Source organism: Lepisma saccharinum, chromosome 15 (genome assembly GCF_977018435.1).
Source record: "Lepisma saccharinum chromosome 15, izLepSacc3.1, whole genome shotgun sequence".
Taxonomy (NCBI): Eukaryota; Metazoa; Arthropoda; class Insecta; order Zygentoma; family Lepismatidae; genus Lepisma; species Lepisma saccharinum.
Genome location: NC_139243.1, coordinates 42,133,132 through 42,155,222, shown reverse-complemented (window position 1 = coordinate 42,155,222; position 22,091 = coordinate 42,133,132). Strand labels below are relative to the sequence as shown.

Here is a 22,091-nt window from a genome sequence, read left to right as displayed (position 1 = left end):
TTTTTAGAGTGCCCTACACTAACCAAGTAATACGATTATCTCGGTATTTGTCTAGAGACTTGCTCAAGATAGGGAAAGATGGAAGGCCTGTGTTGCTGCAGCCATGAACCTTCGGGTTTAAGAAGGCTAGGGAGTTAGAGTTAGTTTGTCTAGAGTTTCTGAGGACAAAAATAGTAAGCAAATTTAATAAACATTAAGAGCTGAAACTTTTCAAGTTGACACAACCAACAACTATCAACTATTCTGTCAATACTCGCCAAAACATATCACTGTTTACCAAGTTTTAAACAAAGCTACAAAAAACCAAGCTGATCAATTTGATTAACGTCATTCATCTGGATGTTATGACAGAATGCAGGAAAGCCCTAGAAAGTGGTAAGCAGCATTTATCAAATGTATCACCCCAACATCCATCGGGAGTGACTGAAGGAGGCCACGGATAACCTCAGAATGTCGAGCCACGAAATTTTAACCCACGACCTCCCAAATGTGAATCATTGATACATCAACCACTAATTCAGAAAGAACACATGCTGACCACACATCCCCCCCCCCCCCCAACACCGGTTGAAGAACTCCACGTCTCTAGGTAGGATTGTGGGAGGGAGACTGGCAATCAGGAGATAGGCCAAGGCCCTTCGAGGGCTGTCGCGTCATGGGTTATTATATAATATAATACATAAAATAAACCTTGGGCATCTTTTCTGTGAATGTTTAAGAATTCCTCTGCATTTTAAATAAACCTTTTCTCCTTTATTGTATAAATATAATTTATATTTTAGTTATACAAATTTGAATGGTACAGAACTGTTCTAGTGAAATCAAAATATACCGTGCGTCCATTTCGATCTTCAGCCGAGAGATCGGGAGAAGCGTGGCGGGCGGCGCTGACAGAGATGCCGACATTTGCGGCCTGTAATGCCCTCTTATTTTTATGGACATATGCAGACATTTATATGGGAAGAATACAGCAGAGGGGGTTCACTGCACCAGAGGTGCTCTGGGCTCTCGCTGCCTAACCTGGTGAGTTTTTCTTGTCAACAGTCCAGGGAAATTGGGAAATTGTAAGCATTGTGAAGACTTTATGAATGAAAATAGCTGCTTTGTAAAATAGTATTTTATTCTGCAGCGAAGAAAACAAACTAACAAATTTCAGTTTTCGGTTGGGGGTTCATGTGCTCCATGAACCCCTTCATGCGACACCTCTGATCATATGGAAGAATAAGTTTAGATTGTTTTGTCTCCATGATTATTAATTATTTATCAGGTTATTCACTGTTGATATCTGGCATGGTTAGGTTCGCCCTGTGAACACGCTAACATGTTTGCCATACCAGATATCTAATATTTTACAAATTATCACAGTTTTGTATTTCTTCACATATCTTGAAGCCCGACCATAATGTCCAATTAATATTAAATTGGAGTCAATGCCCAAAGTTTTGACAGTCATGTCAAAGTTATACTTCATTATGTCAGGGAGCGTTCAAAAAGTTCAAAGCAAGCTCCTAGTCATCTTTATAACAAATTTGTCAACCTACATGTTCAGTAAACGTAATGTAAACTGCATTGTTCGGCACTTTGATTTTTGGAAACCTGTAAAGAACCCATGTAAGAATTTCTGAAAGAACCTTAAAATAAACCATCTTCAGAAAAATAATTGTCCATAAAGAAGCCTACTGAAGAAGCAGACTTTCTTCAGAAACAGATGTTGTTCATTTATCTAGTCTCCTTTCCCATAGCCTATGTCAAAATGATTTAGTATAGTTCAAGCCTCATACCTCATGTACTTCTCTTACTATATCCGTACCTGAGAGGGGTCAGAGCATCCCATTAGCCCATTGAGTTTAGCTGAGGTGAAGAAACAGATGAAATTGAATATGAAAGGTGATCGAAGGAAATAGGAGGGTATAGATGAGGATAGACGCTTTGTCTTCATGATTTTTTTGTTATGTTATAGCTGCGATTGTATAATTTTTCAAAGGCGATTTATGCTCGAGGATGCTGACGACAGAGGGTGGCCTAAAGGTTCGAGAGAGGAACCACCAAGAAGCACAGTTCAGTATGAGAGCAGCCTAAAGTGTCACGATGGATGTTTCCACTCACTTTCTTAGTCTCCTTCGTAGTTCAGAGCTGGCGATCGAGTGCAGGTCTCTCCCCAGCTTAGCTATGACGATTTTATAAGGGTGATATTTGTTTGATTTTGAGCATTTTCCCTCATCATCATCCCGCAAGTTGTTGTATTTTCCTTCCTAATGATGCGTAATGCTATGCATCTTTCTTCCTAGTTTTTCATTTTATTGAAAGATAGGTTGAAAGGACATGGAAGGCATCTTTCACACGGGCCAAGTCCTGTGAATAGGCTGGATAAGAAATAAATTCGAAGCAAAATTCGTGAAATTTTGTCATTGTGATGCTCGATTTGTGTGATTTTTCTGTTGAAGCACTTTCCGGGCTGCTGTGAAAGTGATATATTTGCCTAATGAACTGTGGTATCATATCCAGAAAAACTACTTGTGAGCAAAGCGAGCAGGAATTTTTTACATATATCTCTTCGCAAACTTACAAGAATATTAATTTAATTTAATTTGGCATCAATATTTTCAGTGTGCCAAAAAGAAAAAGAGTGCATCACTAAGAAATGGGGTGGAAAAATGGTACAACATCATGTAAATGGTAAGACAATCAAAAACCTCTTAATTATTTTTCACATCTGTAATATTATCACAAAATGTGAACCAAGAGAATTAATTATCTACCATTATCAGTAAAAAATAATACAGGTTTTCAGTGCCCTGCTCCCCCCTTGTACACTGTGAGCAGGAATGCGAGCAAAGCAAGAAAATTTTTAGGATATTTGTTTCGAAACTGGCAATAATAATAATAATACTAGTCAAAATTGTCACAAAGGAGTGCAACCTTTACTCCTTCCAAATGTTTATCTTTTTGTGGCATTAGCACCCACTTTGCCACTGGGCTTGTGGCACCTCCTTGTCTTCCCCATAGTTAATGCTGTGTCTAACCATCACTCATTCTCATTTTAAAATGGCAGAAAAGCAACGTAAAATAACGAATAGTTACCAGTGGACTTCTTGTTTAGTAGTCAGTGCTATATTTTACTTCGCTACTTTTTCAGAATTCTGATGTTTATTTTAGGAGTGAAGGTACAAAGGTGGATGGTTATTACTCATTGCATCGCAGTGTGATGGATCTGGTGTGCGATTGTGTTAATATCCATGCATGTTTACATAACTGCATAATGATATAGATGCGTGATAACGTTTTTCCTTCATGTGGAGCACATTTTCAACAAATCAGATTATCATGGTATATGCTGTTAGTTCTCACACGAAATATAAATGTTACTGAACAAGAAGAACAAGTAATGGCAACGAATATCACATTGCAACACTTCATTATAAGATCTAGAACGCTGATGGTAGAATGTGTAAGGCCTTAGCATGACATCAGTGCTTACGTGATGAAATCCCATTCGCAAAAGTTGCCCTAAAAATGATCATCGATGTGCTTTTGTTTACTGATATTTTGTGTGCTCTGTTTCTAGTGTTTTTGTCGTATCCATAAAATTATTTACAGGAAATTTTCTTCATGAATGCTAAGACTATTTAGAAATGAAAGTATATGCTTTTTTTGACGAATTCACTGAGCATATAATTAACTGAGCATGAATGCAGCTAAAGGAAGGGAGGGGGGAATTGTGAGGAGTTAACGAAGGTAAAGGCATTTGCACTCATAAATTTGAAGCAGACTGATTATTTTGGTAAACACACAATACCATAAATTATATAAATTTGCATATTACAGCATTTTGTTATAAATTTTGTTTAATTTTACAAAGATGAATGTTTAAAAAATTGTTTACAGTGTTCTATTTTAATCAATTTTTCAAAAAATTAAGTAACTTAATTTGAAATGTCAGGAAATCCTCTGCCTCTCCCTGAAATGCGAGCGAAGTGTGCATGTTGACAGCAATATACGACTGGACAAAAATCAGGCATGTAGGAACACGGATTTTTTCCCCTTGACCTGGAGGCGAAAAGTCGCGGTTTTCTGAAGTTCATAATTAAGCCATTGGAGAGGGGATGGATAAGGCCATAATAATAATATAGCCTTTAAAATTGAAATTATTGTTAAATTACATGTTGCCCTCACACACACAATGTGAACCTTGCAAATTATCTATCGCGATCTCTAAAATAATAATAACAATACAGCTCATCAGGAGATTTCACTTCCAACTAAAGGATATTGATAAGGTTTACATATCCCAAGTTCTTCAGATATCATTCGGAGCAAATAAAAATTATGTTATGACATGGAAATATGAAGATGAAAAATCTCTCGCAAATTGAAATGTCATGAATCTCTTTCCCCGCAACCCCTCAAAATGAACAAATATTCTCATCAGTTCATTCACCCACTGAATGATTAACCAGCTAAGGATGTATCAGTATTTCTAGTTTACATAAAGTGTTTAAAGTTACTAAAGGAAACTATCGGTGGTGAAAATGAAAATAAATACATACATAGATTGGTGGTATAGAACAAACTTCATTAAGGATTTTAGTATAACAAATAAAAGGTTATTCTGAAAAGAGAATGAACTGCACCAAAAGGAAAGGAGGTATATGGATATATTTGAATCATGCAAATATTCAGACTGACTGCTGAACATTAATGTGTGGAAAGACATGCACATGTTTCCAAAAGATGACAGGCAGAAAGTTCATCAAATTGTACACACAGGTATGAAACAAGCAATTTCTACTACAGCAACTAATTTTCAAAGCTGGACGAGAGAAAATTTAACACAAGAATGGTACTGGGGGCAGTTTCAAGTATTCAAGTATCCTCTGATTCTTGTCCTTCAACATGCTCTTAGTGCTTTCTTCATGTGACTATACGTATCTGTATTTAGTTGTTTAAGAGACTCAAACATGCTAGTGAAATAAATTGAAATACTGGTGTCACCTGGCCAGTCAAAGCTATGACAAAGGCATGCAGAAGACACTTAAGGAAAGGGGACTTCAAGTGGGCTTTAAGAGTTGTTGTGGACTGGCCACAGTGCTCACATTATGAAGGAGTGAGAAGTCTGTGACAAAGGGTACTGGCTGACTAGAGACATAGCCGTTATATGTATCTCTACATCCTTGTATATTATCAGAAAGGATAATAAACAATAGTTATTGTTCAGTATATGAGTCTTCATTCTACTGGAGCTAGCTAGCGAAAGCAAGTCTCTGTGCAAGTAGTGACTCTTAGAGGGCTCGAACAATGAACAAATGCAAGAGGATCAGATTGTGTGGAGGGGAAAAGTGACTACAGCTACCAACCTTTGCAGCAGTGTGTGCTGATTCACTCCACCCACTCGCTTTCTCCCCTTCTCTACTTTTATGAATGGCCTTGCTCCAGAGATTCCTGGGATAGAGTATACAAGACTGAAGTGAGAAGCGAAGGTGACACAGGCCCTTCCATTATGTAAAAGGGACACACAAGTGACAAATGACCAGGCACGTATATTCTAGGCTAGCTACGCTATCTCTGAAGACCACACTAAATTGAGAAAATAATCAACTAGCAAGTGTGACTGATGTTTCAGTCTCAAATAACGACTGTGGGAGAAAACGATTTCCTTTAAACCTACCACCAGGCTTCATCGATTTCTTCCCCGACCAGCGCCTGATGTATTTGTAGTGGCTTTCAAACCCAAGAGTTGAGCAGAGAAGTCTTCACGTTACAATGGCGAAAAAAACTTACAGTGATGCCAATTTGCTAATCAGCATGGGATTATTCTCAGAAAAGGGAAATTTTTAAACGGAACTACTATTACAGGAATGGGAAAAGGTGGCAAAGTAACAGGGGATTTTTTTCCCCTCTGGGCCAACACTTTCCCATTGAACACATGCTGAAGCGAGAGCGCTGACCTTCAACCAACCATGCTTTACAATGGTGACAAAGTTTTGAACCCCTCGGGTGGTTATTTATGACTGGGGGAGAGTAGCTGACCACGTTGAATGAAAATTACGTACCTTACTGCCAAGATTTTAGGTAGTGTATTGAGTGAGTGAGTGACATATACGTTTTCATAGGCGTCAACTCCATGGGGCTTGGGGGGGGGGGACTCAAGCCCCCAATGTTAACGATGTGGGGGAAGAGCCCCAAATAATTTTGCTTAAGAGGATCTAATATATTATTTTGCTTCTCTTGTAAAGTTTACTCTGAATTGTGCCACATGAACTTAACTTTAAATACACATTTGAAATGTTCTAGACCATCAACTTTGAGGGGCTGAGACCGCAAAACCATCAAATTTGGGGGGGGGGGGGGGTTATGACCAGAGACAGCAAGGCACATGACTTATTACTATATACTAAGTATATAATTATGAATATTGTTAACATTTTTACTAAAAAGAGTTTCAAAAGATGAAGTGCATGAACTAGGAGAGTGGATGGGACGTTCAGGCTACAAATGTCTCTCACATGACATTCAGAACGAGATCATTGATATATTAGGGAGATCTGTTTTGTGCTCCGTGGTAGCAGATATTAAAAGTCGGGAATATTTTGCTATTATGGTTGACGAAATTTGTGACATATCCATTCGTGAACAATTGACATTTTGCATTCGAACTGCAAATGAAAATTTTAATATTTTTGAGGAATTCATGGACTTTTACGAGATTCCAAACACTGAGGCCAAAACTTAAAAAAGGTAGGGAGAGAGTCAATCATTAATTTATTTCAGTGATCAGAGCCCTCCAATAATTTTGACAAGTCGGCGCCCCTGTATGTTTTGAATGATCTGTGCTGCATAGTGTAGTGAATGAAATTCAGTGACATAATTAACGAACTATTGACGAAACAATTTACTCTGCTTTTGTATGAGGATAAGCTTGAAATCATGAAGATATCCAGGACTGGCATCCTAAAGAAGAGCAGAATAGATTTGATTCAGTTTTTGTTATTTATCGTTGCTTTTCTGCCACTTTAGCTAATTGCGATGACGAGGATGACTGACGACACGAGGAAATTGATGAAGGGACATTCACAAAGAATAGCCATGACCAGGCCTGGATTTGAACCTGGGACCCACGGTATCGTAGCACGCTGTACTAATAACCATTTTACCACAGACGTCGGCAAGATAAGAATGGAGTTCCTGTTCAAATGAAATATTCAAGGTAAGAAGTTTATTATGTATTTTATTCTCGCACGTAGGTCTACATAAATATTTCATAACATGGGCCTCTATATTTTATAAATAACCATGAAATACTTGAAATCCTTTCCTTACTGTTTCTATGTTAATTAAACAGTTATATTTTTATAATTATTTTTAAATTGTAAGGTACGAGTTTCTAATTACAATGTCACGTCACTTCAGTGGTGGATCCAGAAATTACAGTTGGGAGGGGCGGATTTCATTATAGTGTGCTTCACCTCACCAAGAATCATTTCTTACCTACGCTTGAACTGTTTCATATGAATACTCTAAACAGGAATCAATGATCCAGAGATTATAGTATTGTTTTGCATGCAAAGATAGGGAGGGACCCAGTAAATGGTTTGATTGATTTGGTTAATTTTACTTCGCTTTTCTGCCACTTTTGGTTAATCAAGATGATGAGCAGGAGCACTTACAAAGAACATTCATGCCCAGGCTGGAATTCGAATGTGGGACCCCAAGTAGATGGTCATTATAATAGTGTATGTTGTTATCATAATTCCTCCTATTGCCACCATAAACTGGTCGACTAGATATGAGTAATAAACTGAATCAACAAATAAAAGAAAAACATATTCTCTCAAAGGGTTCTGATTCAATTCCCCTTTTAACGCATATTGCATGTTCAGATCAAAATTTAAACTCTAAATGCAGTTCCAATTAGCGCGCCTTGAACACAAAGCTGACTTAAATCAAACTTTAAAAAATATTATCTAGCCTGTTAAACTTGGTGATAAAAGACAGAATATTTGAGTCTTCAAAAATATTTGGCATAATATATCCAAAAGCTAATATATCACCTCTATCACCTCCCCCGTATCACTTAAAAATCCAAGAAATTGAACGAAAAAGGGCCTCGCATTCGAACATTACAGTATGAAGAGATAGCCCAGGTTTTGAATGCAGAATACACCACTGCAAATGACATGTGCAGCTTGTGATGTCATCCAGTATGAAAGGTTGCATTTATTTCTGTAGGTACTTTTCCAAGTGGCAACACTTCAGTCTGAAATCTCCATAAGAGACTGGCACATAGGAAGGGGAAAATAAATTACAATAATCTATATAACTCACCTTTCATCCACTTCCAAGATTCATCATTCAGCCAATTAATCCTGAAAGTGAGAAGCTTCATGAAGCGAGTGACATTCTCCAGTTTCTTGTCAGACAACTCCATCATTTTCCTCAGTGCTGCCATCTCCTCAACTAAATGATGCTCTACAATTTCTTGATATGGGAAATGCAAATTAGAACCATGAACATCGTTCCTGCTTAAGAAAAGATACACTGAAGCAATTCTCTGTAACAACTTTTGGCGGAATCCTTCCATGGAATCTAACCAATCAGTAACATCTTCAGGTTCAATGCTGACTGGTATTTCTTTATCGAACACACCCTTCTCTTCCATCTTGACTTCATAGCATACTGTTCTTTGTTCCTTTGCATGTAATTTCTGAGATAATTCTTCCACAGCAAAAATGGCAGTATCAATGCTTCTCACTGTGTTCACCTCACCACACAAATGTTCAGCTATTTTTGCTTGAGCATCTCTGAAGTACCATGCTGTGGGAGAAGGGGTAATGTTCAATGTTTCCTGAATAAGGGTGCCCATTTTTGTTCCAGCTTCAGCTAATCTTGCTCTGCAGCCAGTTAAGAAAAGCTCTAGCAATATGTTCTGTAAGACAAAATTATATACTGATCATACATTTTTCTTCCCATATCGTTAATTCAATGTTCAATGCAAAAATTGAAAAATTGGGAGTTTTCTTCTTTAAATAAAGTCATGATTTTTACTACCCAGTCATATCATAAATTCTGTTACAAAGTTTAGACAGAAATGGCAACACTGGTTGGTAAGGTAACCCCGCAAAGTTGAATCAAACAACAACCAGTATCCTTGTGTGTTTGGCTGTGGTAGCAGAAAGGTGAATTTCACTGTGAGTCGAATGCAGTGGGGTGTATACGAGAACTGTGTGGCAGTAATCGCACTGCACAAAGTTGGCAAATCACCATCTGACATTTTCAACACCCTGAAAAAGCCGAATATCAGCAGGATGTTCGTGCATCGGACCATCAACAGATACTGTCAATTCAGGACCGCTCCAGGAAAGGTAGACCTCGCAGCTTGAGGAGCCAGAAGCTCATGAGCCAGCCCACGTGGCAGAGTAGTAAGCACATCGTGCTATGATGCCAGGGGTCCTGGGCTTGAATCCTGGCTTGGGCATGGATGTTTGTGAGTGTTCATTCATCAATTTCATCATATCATCACTTATCCCCATCTTCGCAAATTAGCCAAAAGTGGCACAAGAAGCGAAGTAAAATAAATTAATGAATCAATCAGAAGCCAGTGAAAGCAGTGGTCAGGAAATAAGCAGTGATGGCTCCAGAGCTGAACATTTCAAAAATGTCGATGTCGCGTGTGCTCCGAAATGACCTAGGACTCCACGCTTATCGGCAAAGTACTGGTCACTTCCTCACTCCACAGCTTAAGGTCCAGAGGGAGCAGAATTCAAAAAGACTCCTTCAGCGTTACGCAAATAGTGGCCACAAGAGGATCCTTTTCACGGACGAAAAAATCTTCATGATTGAAGTATCAAAATCCGACCATGATTAGGCTTTGACATTCCAGGAAGCTCGTGAAAACATGCCACAGATCCTCAGAGGACAACATCCCACCTCAGTGATGGTTTGGTGGGGGATTTCGTACGATGGCACAACTGACCTCCACTTCTGTGAACATGGTGTGAAGACATCTGCAAGTGTACCAAGTGACAGTGTTGGAGCCACTTGTGAAATTGTTGACCTGCACCATGTTCAACAATGAGCCGTGGAGCTTCCAGCAGGACTCACACCGGGCCACAAGGCAAAGACCACACAGGAGTGGCTTCAGAGGAATGTGCCTGATTTCATTGCTCCGGCTCATTGGCCCTCCAGCAGCCCCGACCTCAGCCCATTGGACTACAGGTTGTGGTCCGTTTTGGAGGGCATGGTCTGTAGGAACAGGCATCCAAACCTTGCGAGTCTCAAGCATTCTCTTGTAAAGGCAGTGGCGGACTTTCCCCTCGAGACCGTGCATGCTGCGATCGATGATTGACCTCAGAGACTTCAGGCCTCTGTGAAGGCCAGAGGTGATTATTTTGAACAGTGATTGGTGCTCTGTGTTGGCAAGACCAGTACCTTTGTAACATCCAAATATTAATACAATAGCTTGAGCACTGTGCCTGTAGTTCATTATTAACTTTGTAACAGAATTTATGATATGACTACGTACTGATTAATTCATTTTTGGTGATGCATAACTGTTTGACATACCAGCACCACGTTCATAATTCAGATAAAAAGGTAAAGTTCCCTGTGCACAGCACCATGCCATGCCATGAAGGCAGATTTAGGGGATGTGGGGGTAGGGTCCAGCACATTCTCGATTTCAGCCATTTTGAAGATGATGGGATCAGCACGATAATCTGGACACCTTTACCTACCAGGCACCCATCGATTTGAGGATGGATGAACCCCAAAGCCGGTTTATGCGGGAAAAGGGCGGGAAAATTCCAACCTTAGATCACCCACCCTGGGAATTGAACCTGAATCTCCCGAGTGGCAGTCAGATGCCCTACCAACTAAACCACCGCAGATTCATAACTCAGACAAAAACAAATACTTCACCTTTTAGTGTTAATAAAAAAAAATGTAGATAAATAACGATTGAAGTGTACTAATATATGAATACATCACAGTATTTTAAGAAGCTCTGCACAATGAAGAATACAGGAACTTCTTCCCCACAAAAATACACAAACATACACGTCACCTACCTTATTATTACCAACTTTATCCACAGTGTTTCCAACCATTATTCTCAAGACTGCATAAGCAAAGGCATTTGTTTCCAAAGTTTCTAATTTTTCCTTTGCATCTCCTGAAATAAATTAAATGCCAGTAAATAGAAACTGTGAATTAGTTATATACATAGCATATACAGGAACACAAAGCATGGCACTTGTTTCATAAATTAAATGTACTTAAACTTTATAAACTTTTACATACAAAATGACATATGGTTAAGATGATCAAAAACATAAGTTTGACCAAAAGAAAGATTGTAAGCAAAACTCATTGTGTAGCAAAATGCTGCTGGCCTTTCAGTTAGTTCACATTAAATTAATCTTTCTTCTTTATATCAAAACCTAGGCTTTAAAAAGGAGGGAATATGAACCTTTCAGAAATTTGTAACTAATTTTCAAATTTCCTTCCGACACACATGACTATATTTTCTCATAAAATATTATGTACTTATTCTCTGCACGCATGAAGAATATGAATGCATGTACCAAAATTAAAACTCGTGGAGGTAACAGCAACAAATTAGTTCAAAGTCCTTCTCTTCTACTCCTTATGCTACACCTCATCTTTATCATTATGCTACACCTCATCATCTTTATAATTATGCTACACCTCACCATCTTTATCATTATCATACTTAATTTTTCCCTGGTCTTCCACCACTCCTCTCTTTCCACAGTGTTCCAATCTTGTCCTCTTTTCCTAACACTCTCCACCAACATCTTGGTCTCCCCCTTGGCCTTATTCCAACTCCTTGAGCATTGTAACTTCTATCTGGTAGTCTTTCTGCATCCATCCTCTTCATGTGTCCAAACCATCTCATCTGTGCCTGATCTATTCTGACCTGGAGCTTCCCCACCACCACTGTCTGTCGGATCTCCTCATTCCTTATTCTATCCCTTCTAGTCTTCACCAATATACTCCTTAAAAATTTCATCTCCACTGTCTGCATCTTTCTTTTGTCTCTCTGTCATTGTCTAAGTCTCTGCTCCATACATAATTATTGTCACATAGTATGTGTACCTTCTTGCATTTCATAGGGACATCCCCGTTCCATATTAATCTTAGAATGCTTTGATATAGTCCACCACCCATTTGTCCTCTTCTGTTGACCTCCTCATCTATTCTTCTACTTCTCTCAATTATGCTTCCTAGATATTTGAAGCTCTCCACTACCCTCAACTCTTCAGTGTCCATCTTTATTCTTGGTACATTTCTGGCTCTATTTCTTGTTGTTATTAGCACCTCACTCTTGTCTGCACTGAATTTCATTCCTGCTCTTCTGATTTCCTATTCCAACTATCAAGCTGTCTCTGTACTTCTTCTTCCCTGTTTCCCCATATTACTAAATCATCAGCAAACAACAGGACTTTCATCTTTTCATCTTCTTCCCAACCTCTTTGTTAATTGCATCCATTGTAATTATGAATTATTACACCTCTGCCTGCTAAATTGTTCTGTTGGACCGAATAGTGGAATTTATTTATCTTCTGTGTGTGCACGATGTCTTTTCAGTAGCTTTATAAGTTAACAAATGTGTAAACACATACGAGGTTTGGCTAGAAAAAAACAGGACTGTTGATACAAAATCTCTTATTGGTTATATTGTGCAATGCGAACATTATCCCCTTCAAAGTACTCCCCTTAACTATCGATACACCGCTCCATACGAATCTTCCATTGCTGGAAGCAGTGCTGGAAATCATTTTCTGAAACCATGTTCATGACCTCCGTCGCTTTTGTTTTTAAAGATTCTACGGTCGTAAATCTGGTTCCTTTCAGTGCTGATTTGACCTTTGGGAAGAAAAAAAGTCACACGGAGCGAGATGCAATGAACATAGAGGATGTTCTAACACTGGGATCCCATGCTTGGCCAAAAAAACCTTGACTAACCATGCTGTGTGGGCAGGAGCATTGTGCTGATGAAGAATCCATGACTTGCTTTTCCATAAATTAGGTCGTCGCCTTCTTACTTGCTCACGAAGGGTCGTCAGCACAGTGATGTAATAATGTTGGTTATTTTGCAATAGCTTGAATACTCAAGCAACGATCTTTTCGAATCAATTCACCGACATTTGCAATGTTTGATTACGTTTTTGACGTGCAAGACCATCCAGGATGCGAGTCGTCCGTGATCACCTCTCGTCCCTCTTTAAACCTTTGAAACCACTCAAACACTTGCGTGCATGATAAACACTCATCTCCGTACACTTCCTTCAACAAACCATAAGTTTCTGTGGTGGATTTTCAGAGTTTCGTTAGAAACTTTAAATTGATACGCTGTTCAACTTTCACACTTAACATTTTTCCGACGGAGCACAGATGTACGGTTCACTTCATCCACAAGCTACAGTGGAACTGAGCGCTGCACAGCCTGGGCAATCACACAGTCGATAGGCAGGATATCACATTATACCCTCATGCACCGCTTGACCTTGACGCGCTTGCCTTTTGTCGACAGCAACATTAATCCGGTTCTTTTCTAGGCGCACCTCGTATATAGATACATAAATACAGTGTTAGATACCTTTATAGCATTCCCAGTTCATAATCTTGGAAAAATCATTTTTCAGACTTAACTGAGAATACAGAGATAGGATTATGTGGTTGAACAACCATATGTTAAACCTTACTTTTACGAAACTTGATATTAGAAACTAAATTCTCTAATTTTCGAGACCACTCACTAACGATATAACATACTAATAAAGAAGTATTACCATATTTAAGTGTGTATAATGTGCACATTTTTCACAATTTTAACCCAAAAAAGCTATGGTTCATGGTTATACATGGAATAAATCTGACAGCAACATGAAACCAAGTTAAATGTACATTTCCCACGATTTCTCACCGTTTACTGAAATGATTTACATCAACGAGGATTCTGGTGGTGATATAAAGTACTCCGAATCTCTGGAAATATCTTAAAACATGTTGAAGCAAACATTTTTCACATTTTTGCTGCAGATATTGAGAAATATTAATTTTTGCACATTGCACAGAAATATTAATTTTTGCGCATTGCACAGTATTTTTCAAGGTACTGTTAAATATATTTTGACTAAACCATTTGTACCTATACCTCCTCTCTTTCTTCAGGCACAACAGAAAGTTGCTTCTGATGAATGACTACTGAGTGCAGTGTTTACAACCTCACAAAAATTTTACTGTTTTCAAATTTTACATGCAGCTCTAACCTTATTCATCACACCTATGTTTTCCAATTTTGTTCTCCATTGATATGTTACAAGCAAGAAAGTAAGTCTTTCACCACTATATTTTTTTCATCTAGTAAATGGCTCATAATAAAGTTGGCTACTTTCTGCTGATGCTTAAGAGCCACATTAATAATTTGAAATATTTCAGTGAGGTCAGATTACTTTTGGAGACATATACAGCCAATTGATGTGTGAACAAATTGAGCAAAATAAAGCTTGTAAAATAAGTTGCCTTACCTGTAAGAATAGTGTAAGGGTCTTTAGTAGGGTTGAATTTCTTGTCATACAACTTAGACCAGAAGGTCTCCAGTGAACCTGAATTTATGAGCCCATCCTTTTCCAACATGAGAATAACATTGTTAATGAAGCCTATTTTACAGTTGTAGTCATTATCTTTGCAGTATGCATCCACCGATAGTCGCATCACTGCAAGAAAAACATGTAAATAGTAAATACATTTTCATATGTACATCATATAGAATGTTCGGGCATACAGCATGTGCAACTATTTCATTGCAGATGGTCATTCATTCTTTGTTCTGTGTTGTATAAGTAGTTACCTGGTGTAGGTGGTGCTGCCAACCTGTTCACGTAGTGAGTATAACAAGCTGTAACAATGAACGTGCCGATTGCCTGCCGACTGGTAAGTTTATGGCATGATTCGTTTCTTGCAATGGAAATCGTTTGACACAGTAACATTCATTGGAGACATGTTGCAAACTATGGCTAAGGTGCTATGACCTAGGAATGGACACTTTTTTTCTTCCAAAAATTCAAAATCGAAAAAATGTTAACAAAAAAAGAAAAAAAGAAAGAAAAAAACCAGAATTTCACTTTTGAAAATCAAATAATATTTTTTGAAAATGGACATCTCTATTATGAATGTGGCAAGTGTCCAGAAATGGTGCATACTGTTTAAGAATGAAGAAACAGATGTTCATGGTGTGGAGCAATGACGACGACCCTCTGTCATTCCAGATGCACTGATACAAAAGGTGAACCACAACATTCGAGAGAATCGACCAGGGTTCAATACCTCGTGGAGGCACATGGCACAGTGGTTCAGGTTCCACTTTAAACTGTAGTACCAGTCCTGATTAGCCTTTCTGTGCATAAAGTGGATTTAAAACAATAAATCAATCAATCAATCAAGAGAATCGATGTAGCTTCTCACTTTTACCTTTCTTCCGTAATCCCTTCATTAAAATTGCATGGAAAACATCAAAATACAGAATACAGAGGCTGTTCAGCATATATTTGACCAAACGCGATTCCTTCCCCCTGCACTCAGAATGAACTCGCCCAACCTTGGTCGGGCATGTTTGTCAGTGTAGTGTGTGAGCTGTAAAAGAGTGGTGTTTTCTCACTGGGATGAGAATCCCACCCAAACTGAGCTGCTTTTGGAAGGAGTACATTGTGTAACTTTTCCAAGTGTTTGCATTTTCTCGCTTGGCCGAACATGCTGCCAAAATTGAGTTGCTGACCACATCTATTTTGTCCCCTAAATTCAGACATTAAAATATTGAGCCGATTGTTAACATGACTAATATCATGATTAACAGCTTCAAATTTACAGCATGTTTACAATCAACTACACGTCTTCAATCTGTGTTTGATAATAAATGTCGTAATGTTGATGTCAAACTATCTGGATTTGAAAATGTGCAAGAATCATTGAAAGAACACGTTCTTGATTATGACCAACGTTTAGATAATCTCAATTCAAATTATAATGACTGCTCTTCTAACATTGTTGATCTTATGTCTAGAGTCACTATTTTAGAAACTAAAAGCAATGTTAATGTACATAAGCATATTTCTGATTGTACAGAAAAGTTCCAACAGTTTATTTCCCGAATTGAAGGTATGGAACAAGGTAACACAAACCTTCAATCTGATGGCAAATATTTAACAGCCGAAGTTAATTCTAATGCTCATAATTCTGTTGTTACAAATAGTAATAGTAGAACAAAATCAATTGTTGTGGATAATACAGAATCTAATACATGTTGGAATGGAAGAACCCAGTGTGATGTTGTAGTCAGTATTTTGTCTAGTGATGTATCAGATGATTCTTCTGGGACAGTTTCCGGTAAGAAGAATATTACTAACACTCGTGCTCGTAAACATGTCTGTTGGAAGCAAAAGTATAATAAATCTGTAAGATCTAGCTCTGAAGAAACTTCCCTAAAGAAATTCCGAAGTGACGACGCAGAAGGTCCATTCCAAAAACGAGAGTTAGGTGCTGAGAAATATAACTACACTGATGCTTGCTATCAACTGTTTGGTACAAATGCACATCCAACTTCTAGTTTAAGCTTACTATGAATAATGACAATGGTAGGAATGTACATAATAATCCACATTCTCATCTAGATCAAAGCTTTAATTCTCCTTGTATGTGGTGTCATTTTAACCCACAAATATCGGAACCTAACCGACAAAATGATTGTGTTAGTAATATTTATCGTGATGCAAGTGTACCATGTTCAGTTTCGAACAATCACGATGATCATCACTTGTCTGTAAATGGTTCTAGATTGCATGATTATGGTAATACAGGGTTAAACGGAGCAAATCATATTTGTTGTAATCAACCGTATAATTTGAGAGGAAGAAATGATAATCCTATAACTAGAAATACATGCAATGGAGAAGGAAATGCAAGAAGTGGATGTTTAAAATTAAGTGAATTATCTCAATTGCCTAAGTTCTCGGGCAAAATAGAGCAACAATCAGCGAGAGAATATATTGAACAGCTGGATAACATATTAAATGTTGTAGGAGTGCCAACAGATATGAAACTGCAAAGTATTCAACAATGCTTCATTGGGAGAGCTGGTTATTGGTTTCGGACTAATAAATATTACTTTAATTCTTATGATCAGTTTGTACTTCTTCGGAAGTTTTCCAATCACAACTCTCCGTATTGAGGAATCGCAAATACGATCCCAGTGTACATGGCAGTTTAGAGACTTTTGCTATAAAGCTCACTCTAGTTATTGCAATTTGGTTGAAAATCCTCAAGATATAGATGTTGTGCAATTAATACTTAGCCAATTACCTGATAATATTGCCAATCACATTACTTGTCACGAAATTCGTTCAGTAGATCAACTAACTAGCATGTTAAGAAGATTAGATGTACTAAAATTTAGTAGAAAGGGGCTTGTTGTTCTTCCTAATGAAGACAACGAACGTGAAAATATTCCAAAGGTTTTTAAGAACTCGGAACAAAATAGAGGCAAGTTAAATGTGCGGAAAGTTAATGTTCGACGCTCGAAGACCACTAGTGTTTGTACTCAGACTCCAACTAGTAGTGAGGTAGATGTCAATGCTGTTATCAATCAAGGTTACGAAAATCGGCAGGGAAACAATCTTCGAGGTCGATATTTAAACAATTTTAGGTGAACCTCTAATAATTATGGACATCATGGAAATTTTACTGCACAAAACAATTATAATGGCTTCAGATCTAGAAACGGAGGACAATTCCGAAATAATTACAGGCAAAATAATTATCGTTCACTTACAGGACAATCTAATGATGAAAATTTGCTCAATCAATCGCGATTCTATTACATGAATGAAAATCGCAGTGCTAATAATAATACAATGCCATATCAGCGTTTTCCTGCAAATTCAAATCCATTAAATTCTCAACCTGAAGCAGCATGTTTAGTATCACAAACTAATTCTGATTCTACAAGAATGGCAAATCGTGAACAAAATACTTCGCAAATAAATCAAGTACAAGGTTCTTTACCTTTAACACAAGTTCCCGTGAGATGTTAAATTAAAAGGTCAAGATGATTTACTTCAAGCAAGTTTTTTTTTTGTACAAGGGCAAAGTTTTGCTTAAAACGACATCAAGAAATGTATTTATTAATTATTTGCACTTTAATTCAAAGAAAGATGGAATATTTTAATCTATGCATATTCAATGTAACTGATGATGTTGGAACTTCTTCCTATTGCTACTGACGTGTTAAAATACGAGAATTGTTGCTCCATGCAAGTAAGAATGTGAATATACATTCTGTTTCTGCGCGATCTTGTTTAAGAATTTGTTCAGATAATAATATACGCTGAATATACGTAAATGATGGATTTATGCCAATGTATTGTGTCTAGTAGGACATAAAAATAGAATTGTCCACTAGATTAAACATATGGTTATTAAATATATTTGAGAATTGATGTGTCTACAAAGTACATGAATAAATGTAGACAATACTTTTATGAAAGCCCATGGATGCACTGACAATGTGATGATTATCTTCGTCTAACAAGTTTATATGCGTGCAAATAAGTATGATATTTGAAGAAACAGTCGCAGCGTTATATTATTACTTGCACCTCAACTGACAACTTGATGTATATTCGTTCAAGGAAATAAGTAATCATGTAGCTATATATGAATAATTACGGAGTTTCCAACTAAGATAGTAATTTGGAAGATATAGAAGAAGGAATGAACTAAGTGTATGTTTTGCATTTCTTGATTGTCGTGTATTAGTTACATCTATTCAACATATTGCTGAAGAAATTATCAAAGATTTAGTGAAGAAGTGAAGTAAGAAGGTTAGAAGATTTTGAGAATTACATCGGATAATGAGAAGCTATAAATACAATTTGAGATGTAATAATTTATGTTAATGATTGTTTCCATTCAAGAATATTGTTTTTAGTTTGGTGTAGCTACTGAATGAATGGAATGTGTTTAATATGCAAGATGATATATCTATATTATCAACTTCTGTTTTGTTATATTTTGGAAAACGTTGTTGCACTAATATGATGTATAATTAATTATTATCACATTCTTGATAATGTAAAATTATGATGTATACATTTCTATATACATTTTTTGACCATAGCAAAGATAATGAAACAAAACACAGTAGATCAATAAGTGAAAAATATATGGACATTTTAAATAGTGACGTCCGAGTTTTCTTTGAATTTAACAAACTGTAAGTAGATTTGGATAAAGATAAAACTAGGATGTTTCGTTGAAGTGTGTGCGAAAGACTTGCTTCATATTCATCCACCATGAAATCAAACAGTCAATCAGTAGTATTACAAGGAAGTGCTTGGTTGACTCAGAAACAGGATGAAGTGGGTTAGGAAGGACCTCTGTGATTCTGGCCAATGCTTTCTGTTACACGATAATGCTCGCCCTCATACCTTGCTAAGCATTCAGTGACAGTGATCAATCACCCTCCATATTCTCCGGACTTATCACCTGCTGATTATTTCCTTTTTCTCAAGCTTCAGAATGGCTATGAAAGGGGGAAAATTTGACGACGTCGCAGACATTAAATTAAATGTTATGCGTATTTTGCGAACACTTACTGTCAATTCTTCTTTCTTAGTCTTTTACTTTTAACCACTGAGTTATTTTTAAAATTACCAACGTTCATTCTGCTTCCGTCAAGGTACTGTGTGAGCTACTAAATCACACTGCAATTCATGGACACATGATGTGTTTGGGGATGGTGTCTATATAGAGAATAAATTGTTGCCTTGTAGGATTATTCTCAGTGGCTAAGGCTCCACCTCGTCTGTCAGTTACAAGAACCTCTTGTACATGAAGTTGCCAGGGAGAGTTATGTGTGGCCCAGGCTCCACTTTGTCTGGTGGTCACGTCAAGACTGTTTTTCTATATAGGTTGCCAGGGAGGATTAATTTGCAGAGGCCCAGGCTCCACCTTGTCAAAGGATTCATTCCGTTAAGAATCAACCCCAAAAAATGTAGTGCTCCTTCAGTGTCGTTTACGCGCAACTGTCAGACCCTGAATGGTTGTGGATGTACAGTACTCCCAGTGCGTGTGCTACACTGATCCTCATTTGTATGCTGACTGGCCAAAGCAGGGTTGGAGATGTATCTGTAAAGGACGTAAAGGTGGGTTGGTGTGCAATATACATGAATAATCTATAGAGACTGTGCATGAGATCTTAGGTGTATGGAGAGATAGTGTCCGAATTGTGTACTCTGGTCCCGTGGTTGTTTATGATTTTTTGTAGTTTGTAGTCAATGACTATCAACAGTGTTTCCAAGACCTGTACAAATGCTGGTCAAATCACCACTGATTAGCTACAATAAAAGCTGGTCAAAGTGTATTGCCTCCTCATTTGAAGGTAATTACTTGTTTCTTTCCTAAAAAATAAGTTGTTTTTTTATGGACAGACCTTGTAAAAACAGCCATTGGGTGGTTAGTTGGGTGATGACTACTAAGTGCATCAAAGTAGTGAGATTTGTGCAATGAACACTGAAATGGAACAATTTCTCTTGAAGTGAGATTGCAAGGGATGTTCCTGATCCACCTGTACTAGGTCAATTCAGTAGTAAAACTTTATCCACAATGAACAAAGCAAACAGAAATTCCCATGCCAGCAAGTGGAACAGACACCACACATAAGAGTTCTTAAGTTAACAAACTGGAATAAACTAATCTAAAATTACATAGTGTCCAAAATGATTATCGGGGTTTCATAGTCATTTAATTTCCCTTATATATGGGGCAAGGAAAAAGCTTACATGGCAGTAAACAACTCATCACGTTTACATAGTGTACCTTATAAATAGGGCCTGGGACTTCACGTCTTAAAAAAAAAAAAAATGCAAAATATGTCATGAAAAATTAAAAATATGTCAGGAAAATGCAGAAATATTCCTAGTAAAGCCAAAAATATGCAGAACAGTACTTTTGAATTTCTAATTATGTGGGATGTCAGTATCTTCAAGGAAAGATAGACTAGGGTGGGGTGGGGAGAGGTACTAAATGAAGTCCGAATCCCTTTAACCGAACAATATAATGGGATGAATACTGAAAATATTCTGAGGATCATTGCAATTATCCTAAGTTTTATTTACTATTATGTCAGATTTGCACCTTTGTGGAAACTAAAGCATAATTGGAAGCTTGCTACAGCTCTGGTAAATCTAGGCAATCAATAGAGAAACGTAACTTTTTTAGGACGATTGTCATGTTTTGCTGTGTCTAAATGCTGCAATAATGCAGATATCTTTGAATATCCTACCCGTATTTCACACAACTTGCAAAACAGAATCTTGTCGTCCGTGGAGCACACATCAATCCCAAATTCTGTAACATAGCCTCTCAGTCTCAAGGCAGCAGATTCCTTTTCAGGAGGCACTCTATTCCCTCGCACTGCTACACTCTTGATACGTGCCTGGATCAAACGACAAGTCATCTTCAAACTCTCGTACTCGATTTCCGACAGAGTAGGGGCTGTACAGTATTGAGTGTTATTTTCACATTTAACTGAGAATGTTTCATTTGTGAGAAATGAAAAAAAGGTCAAGAAATGAGAACAATTAAAACTTCTTTACTTCCGGTGTTTGCACAACAATTAGAGAACATTCTTGATCAATAATGTTTGCACGGCTTTCAATTGTCGGCGGGATAAAAAAAAGGGGGATATTATTGTTCTGTATTAGTTGGTAAGAAATGACTGCATCTGCTTTTCATTTCTTTGTTCATGTTTTTCTTATCCTGCCATCGATAATATGAACTATCAATTGCGATAAAGGTACAAAGAATAGATTATAAAGTAACCAATTATATGCAAAACAATTACGAAATTATACAGAAATATGTTTTATGAGAAAATTTAAGTAATATGTTAGAAAAACGTGAAATTGATAAAACATGTCAAAATATGCCTCTTCAAGTTAGTCTATTTCTGCTGCTTTTCATCAGATATGTAATGATCTCACCCCAGTATTCGATCCAATGACAAATAAAAAATA

At 37.4% G+C, this 22,091-nt stretch overlaps 1 protein-coding gene across 1 annotated transcript in view; it reads right to left on the bottom strand.

Annotated features, from left to right (window-relative positions):
* LOC145999690 (uncharacterized) overlaps positions 1-22,091 on the bottom strand; it is a 158,600-nt gene that overhangs the window by 41,062 nt on the left and 95,447 nt on the right. Inside the window, exons 15-17 of the mRNA XM_083136906.1 lie at positions 14,550-14,738; positions 11,064-11,167; positions 8,323-8,923 (exon numbers count right to left, since the gene is read on the bottom strand). Coding sequence (XP_082993032.1) covers positions 8,323-8,923; positions 11,064-11,167; positions 14,550-14,738 — 894 coding nt within the window. The remainder of the gene's footprint in view (positions 1-8,322; positions 8,924-11,063; positions 11,168-14,549; positions 14,739-22,091) is intronic.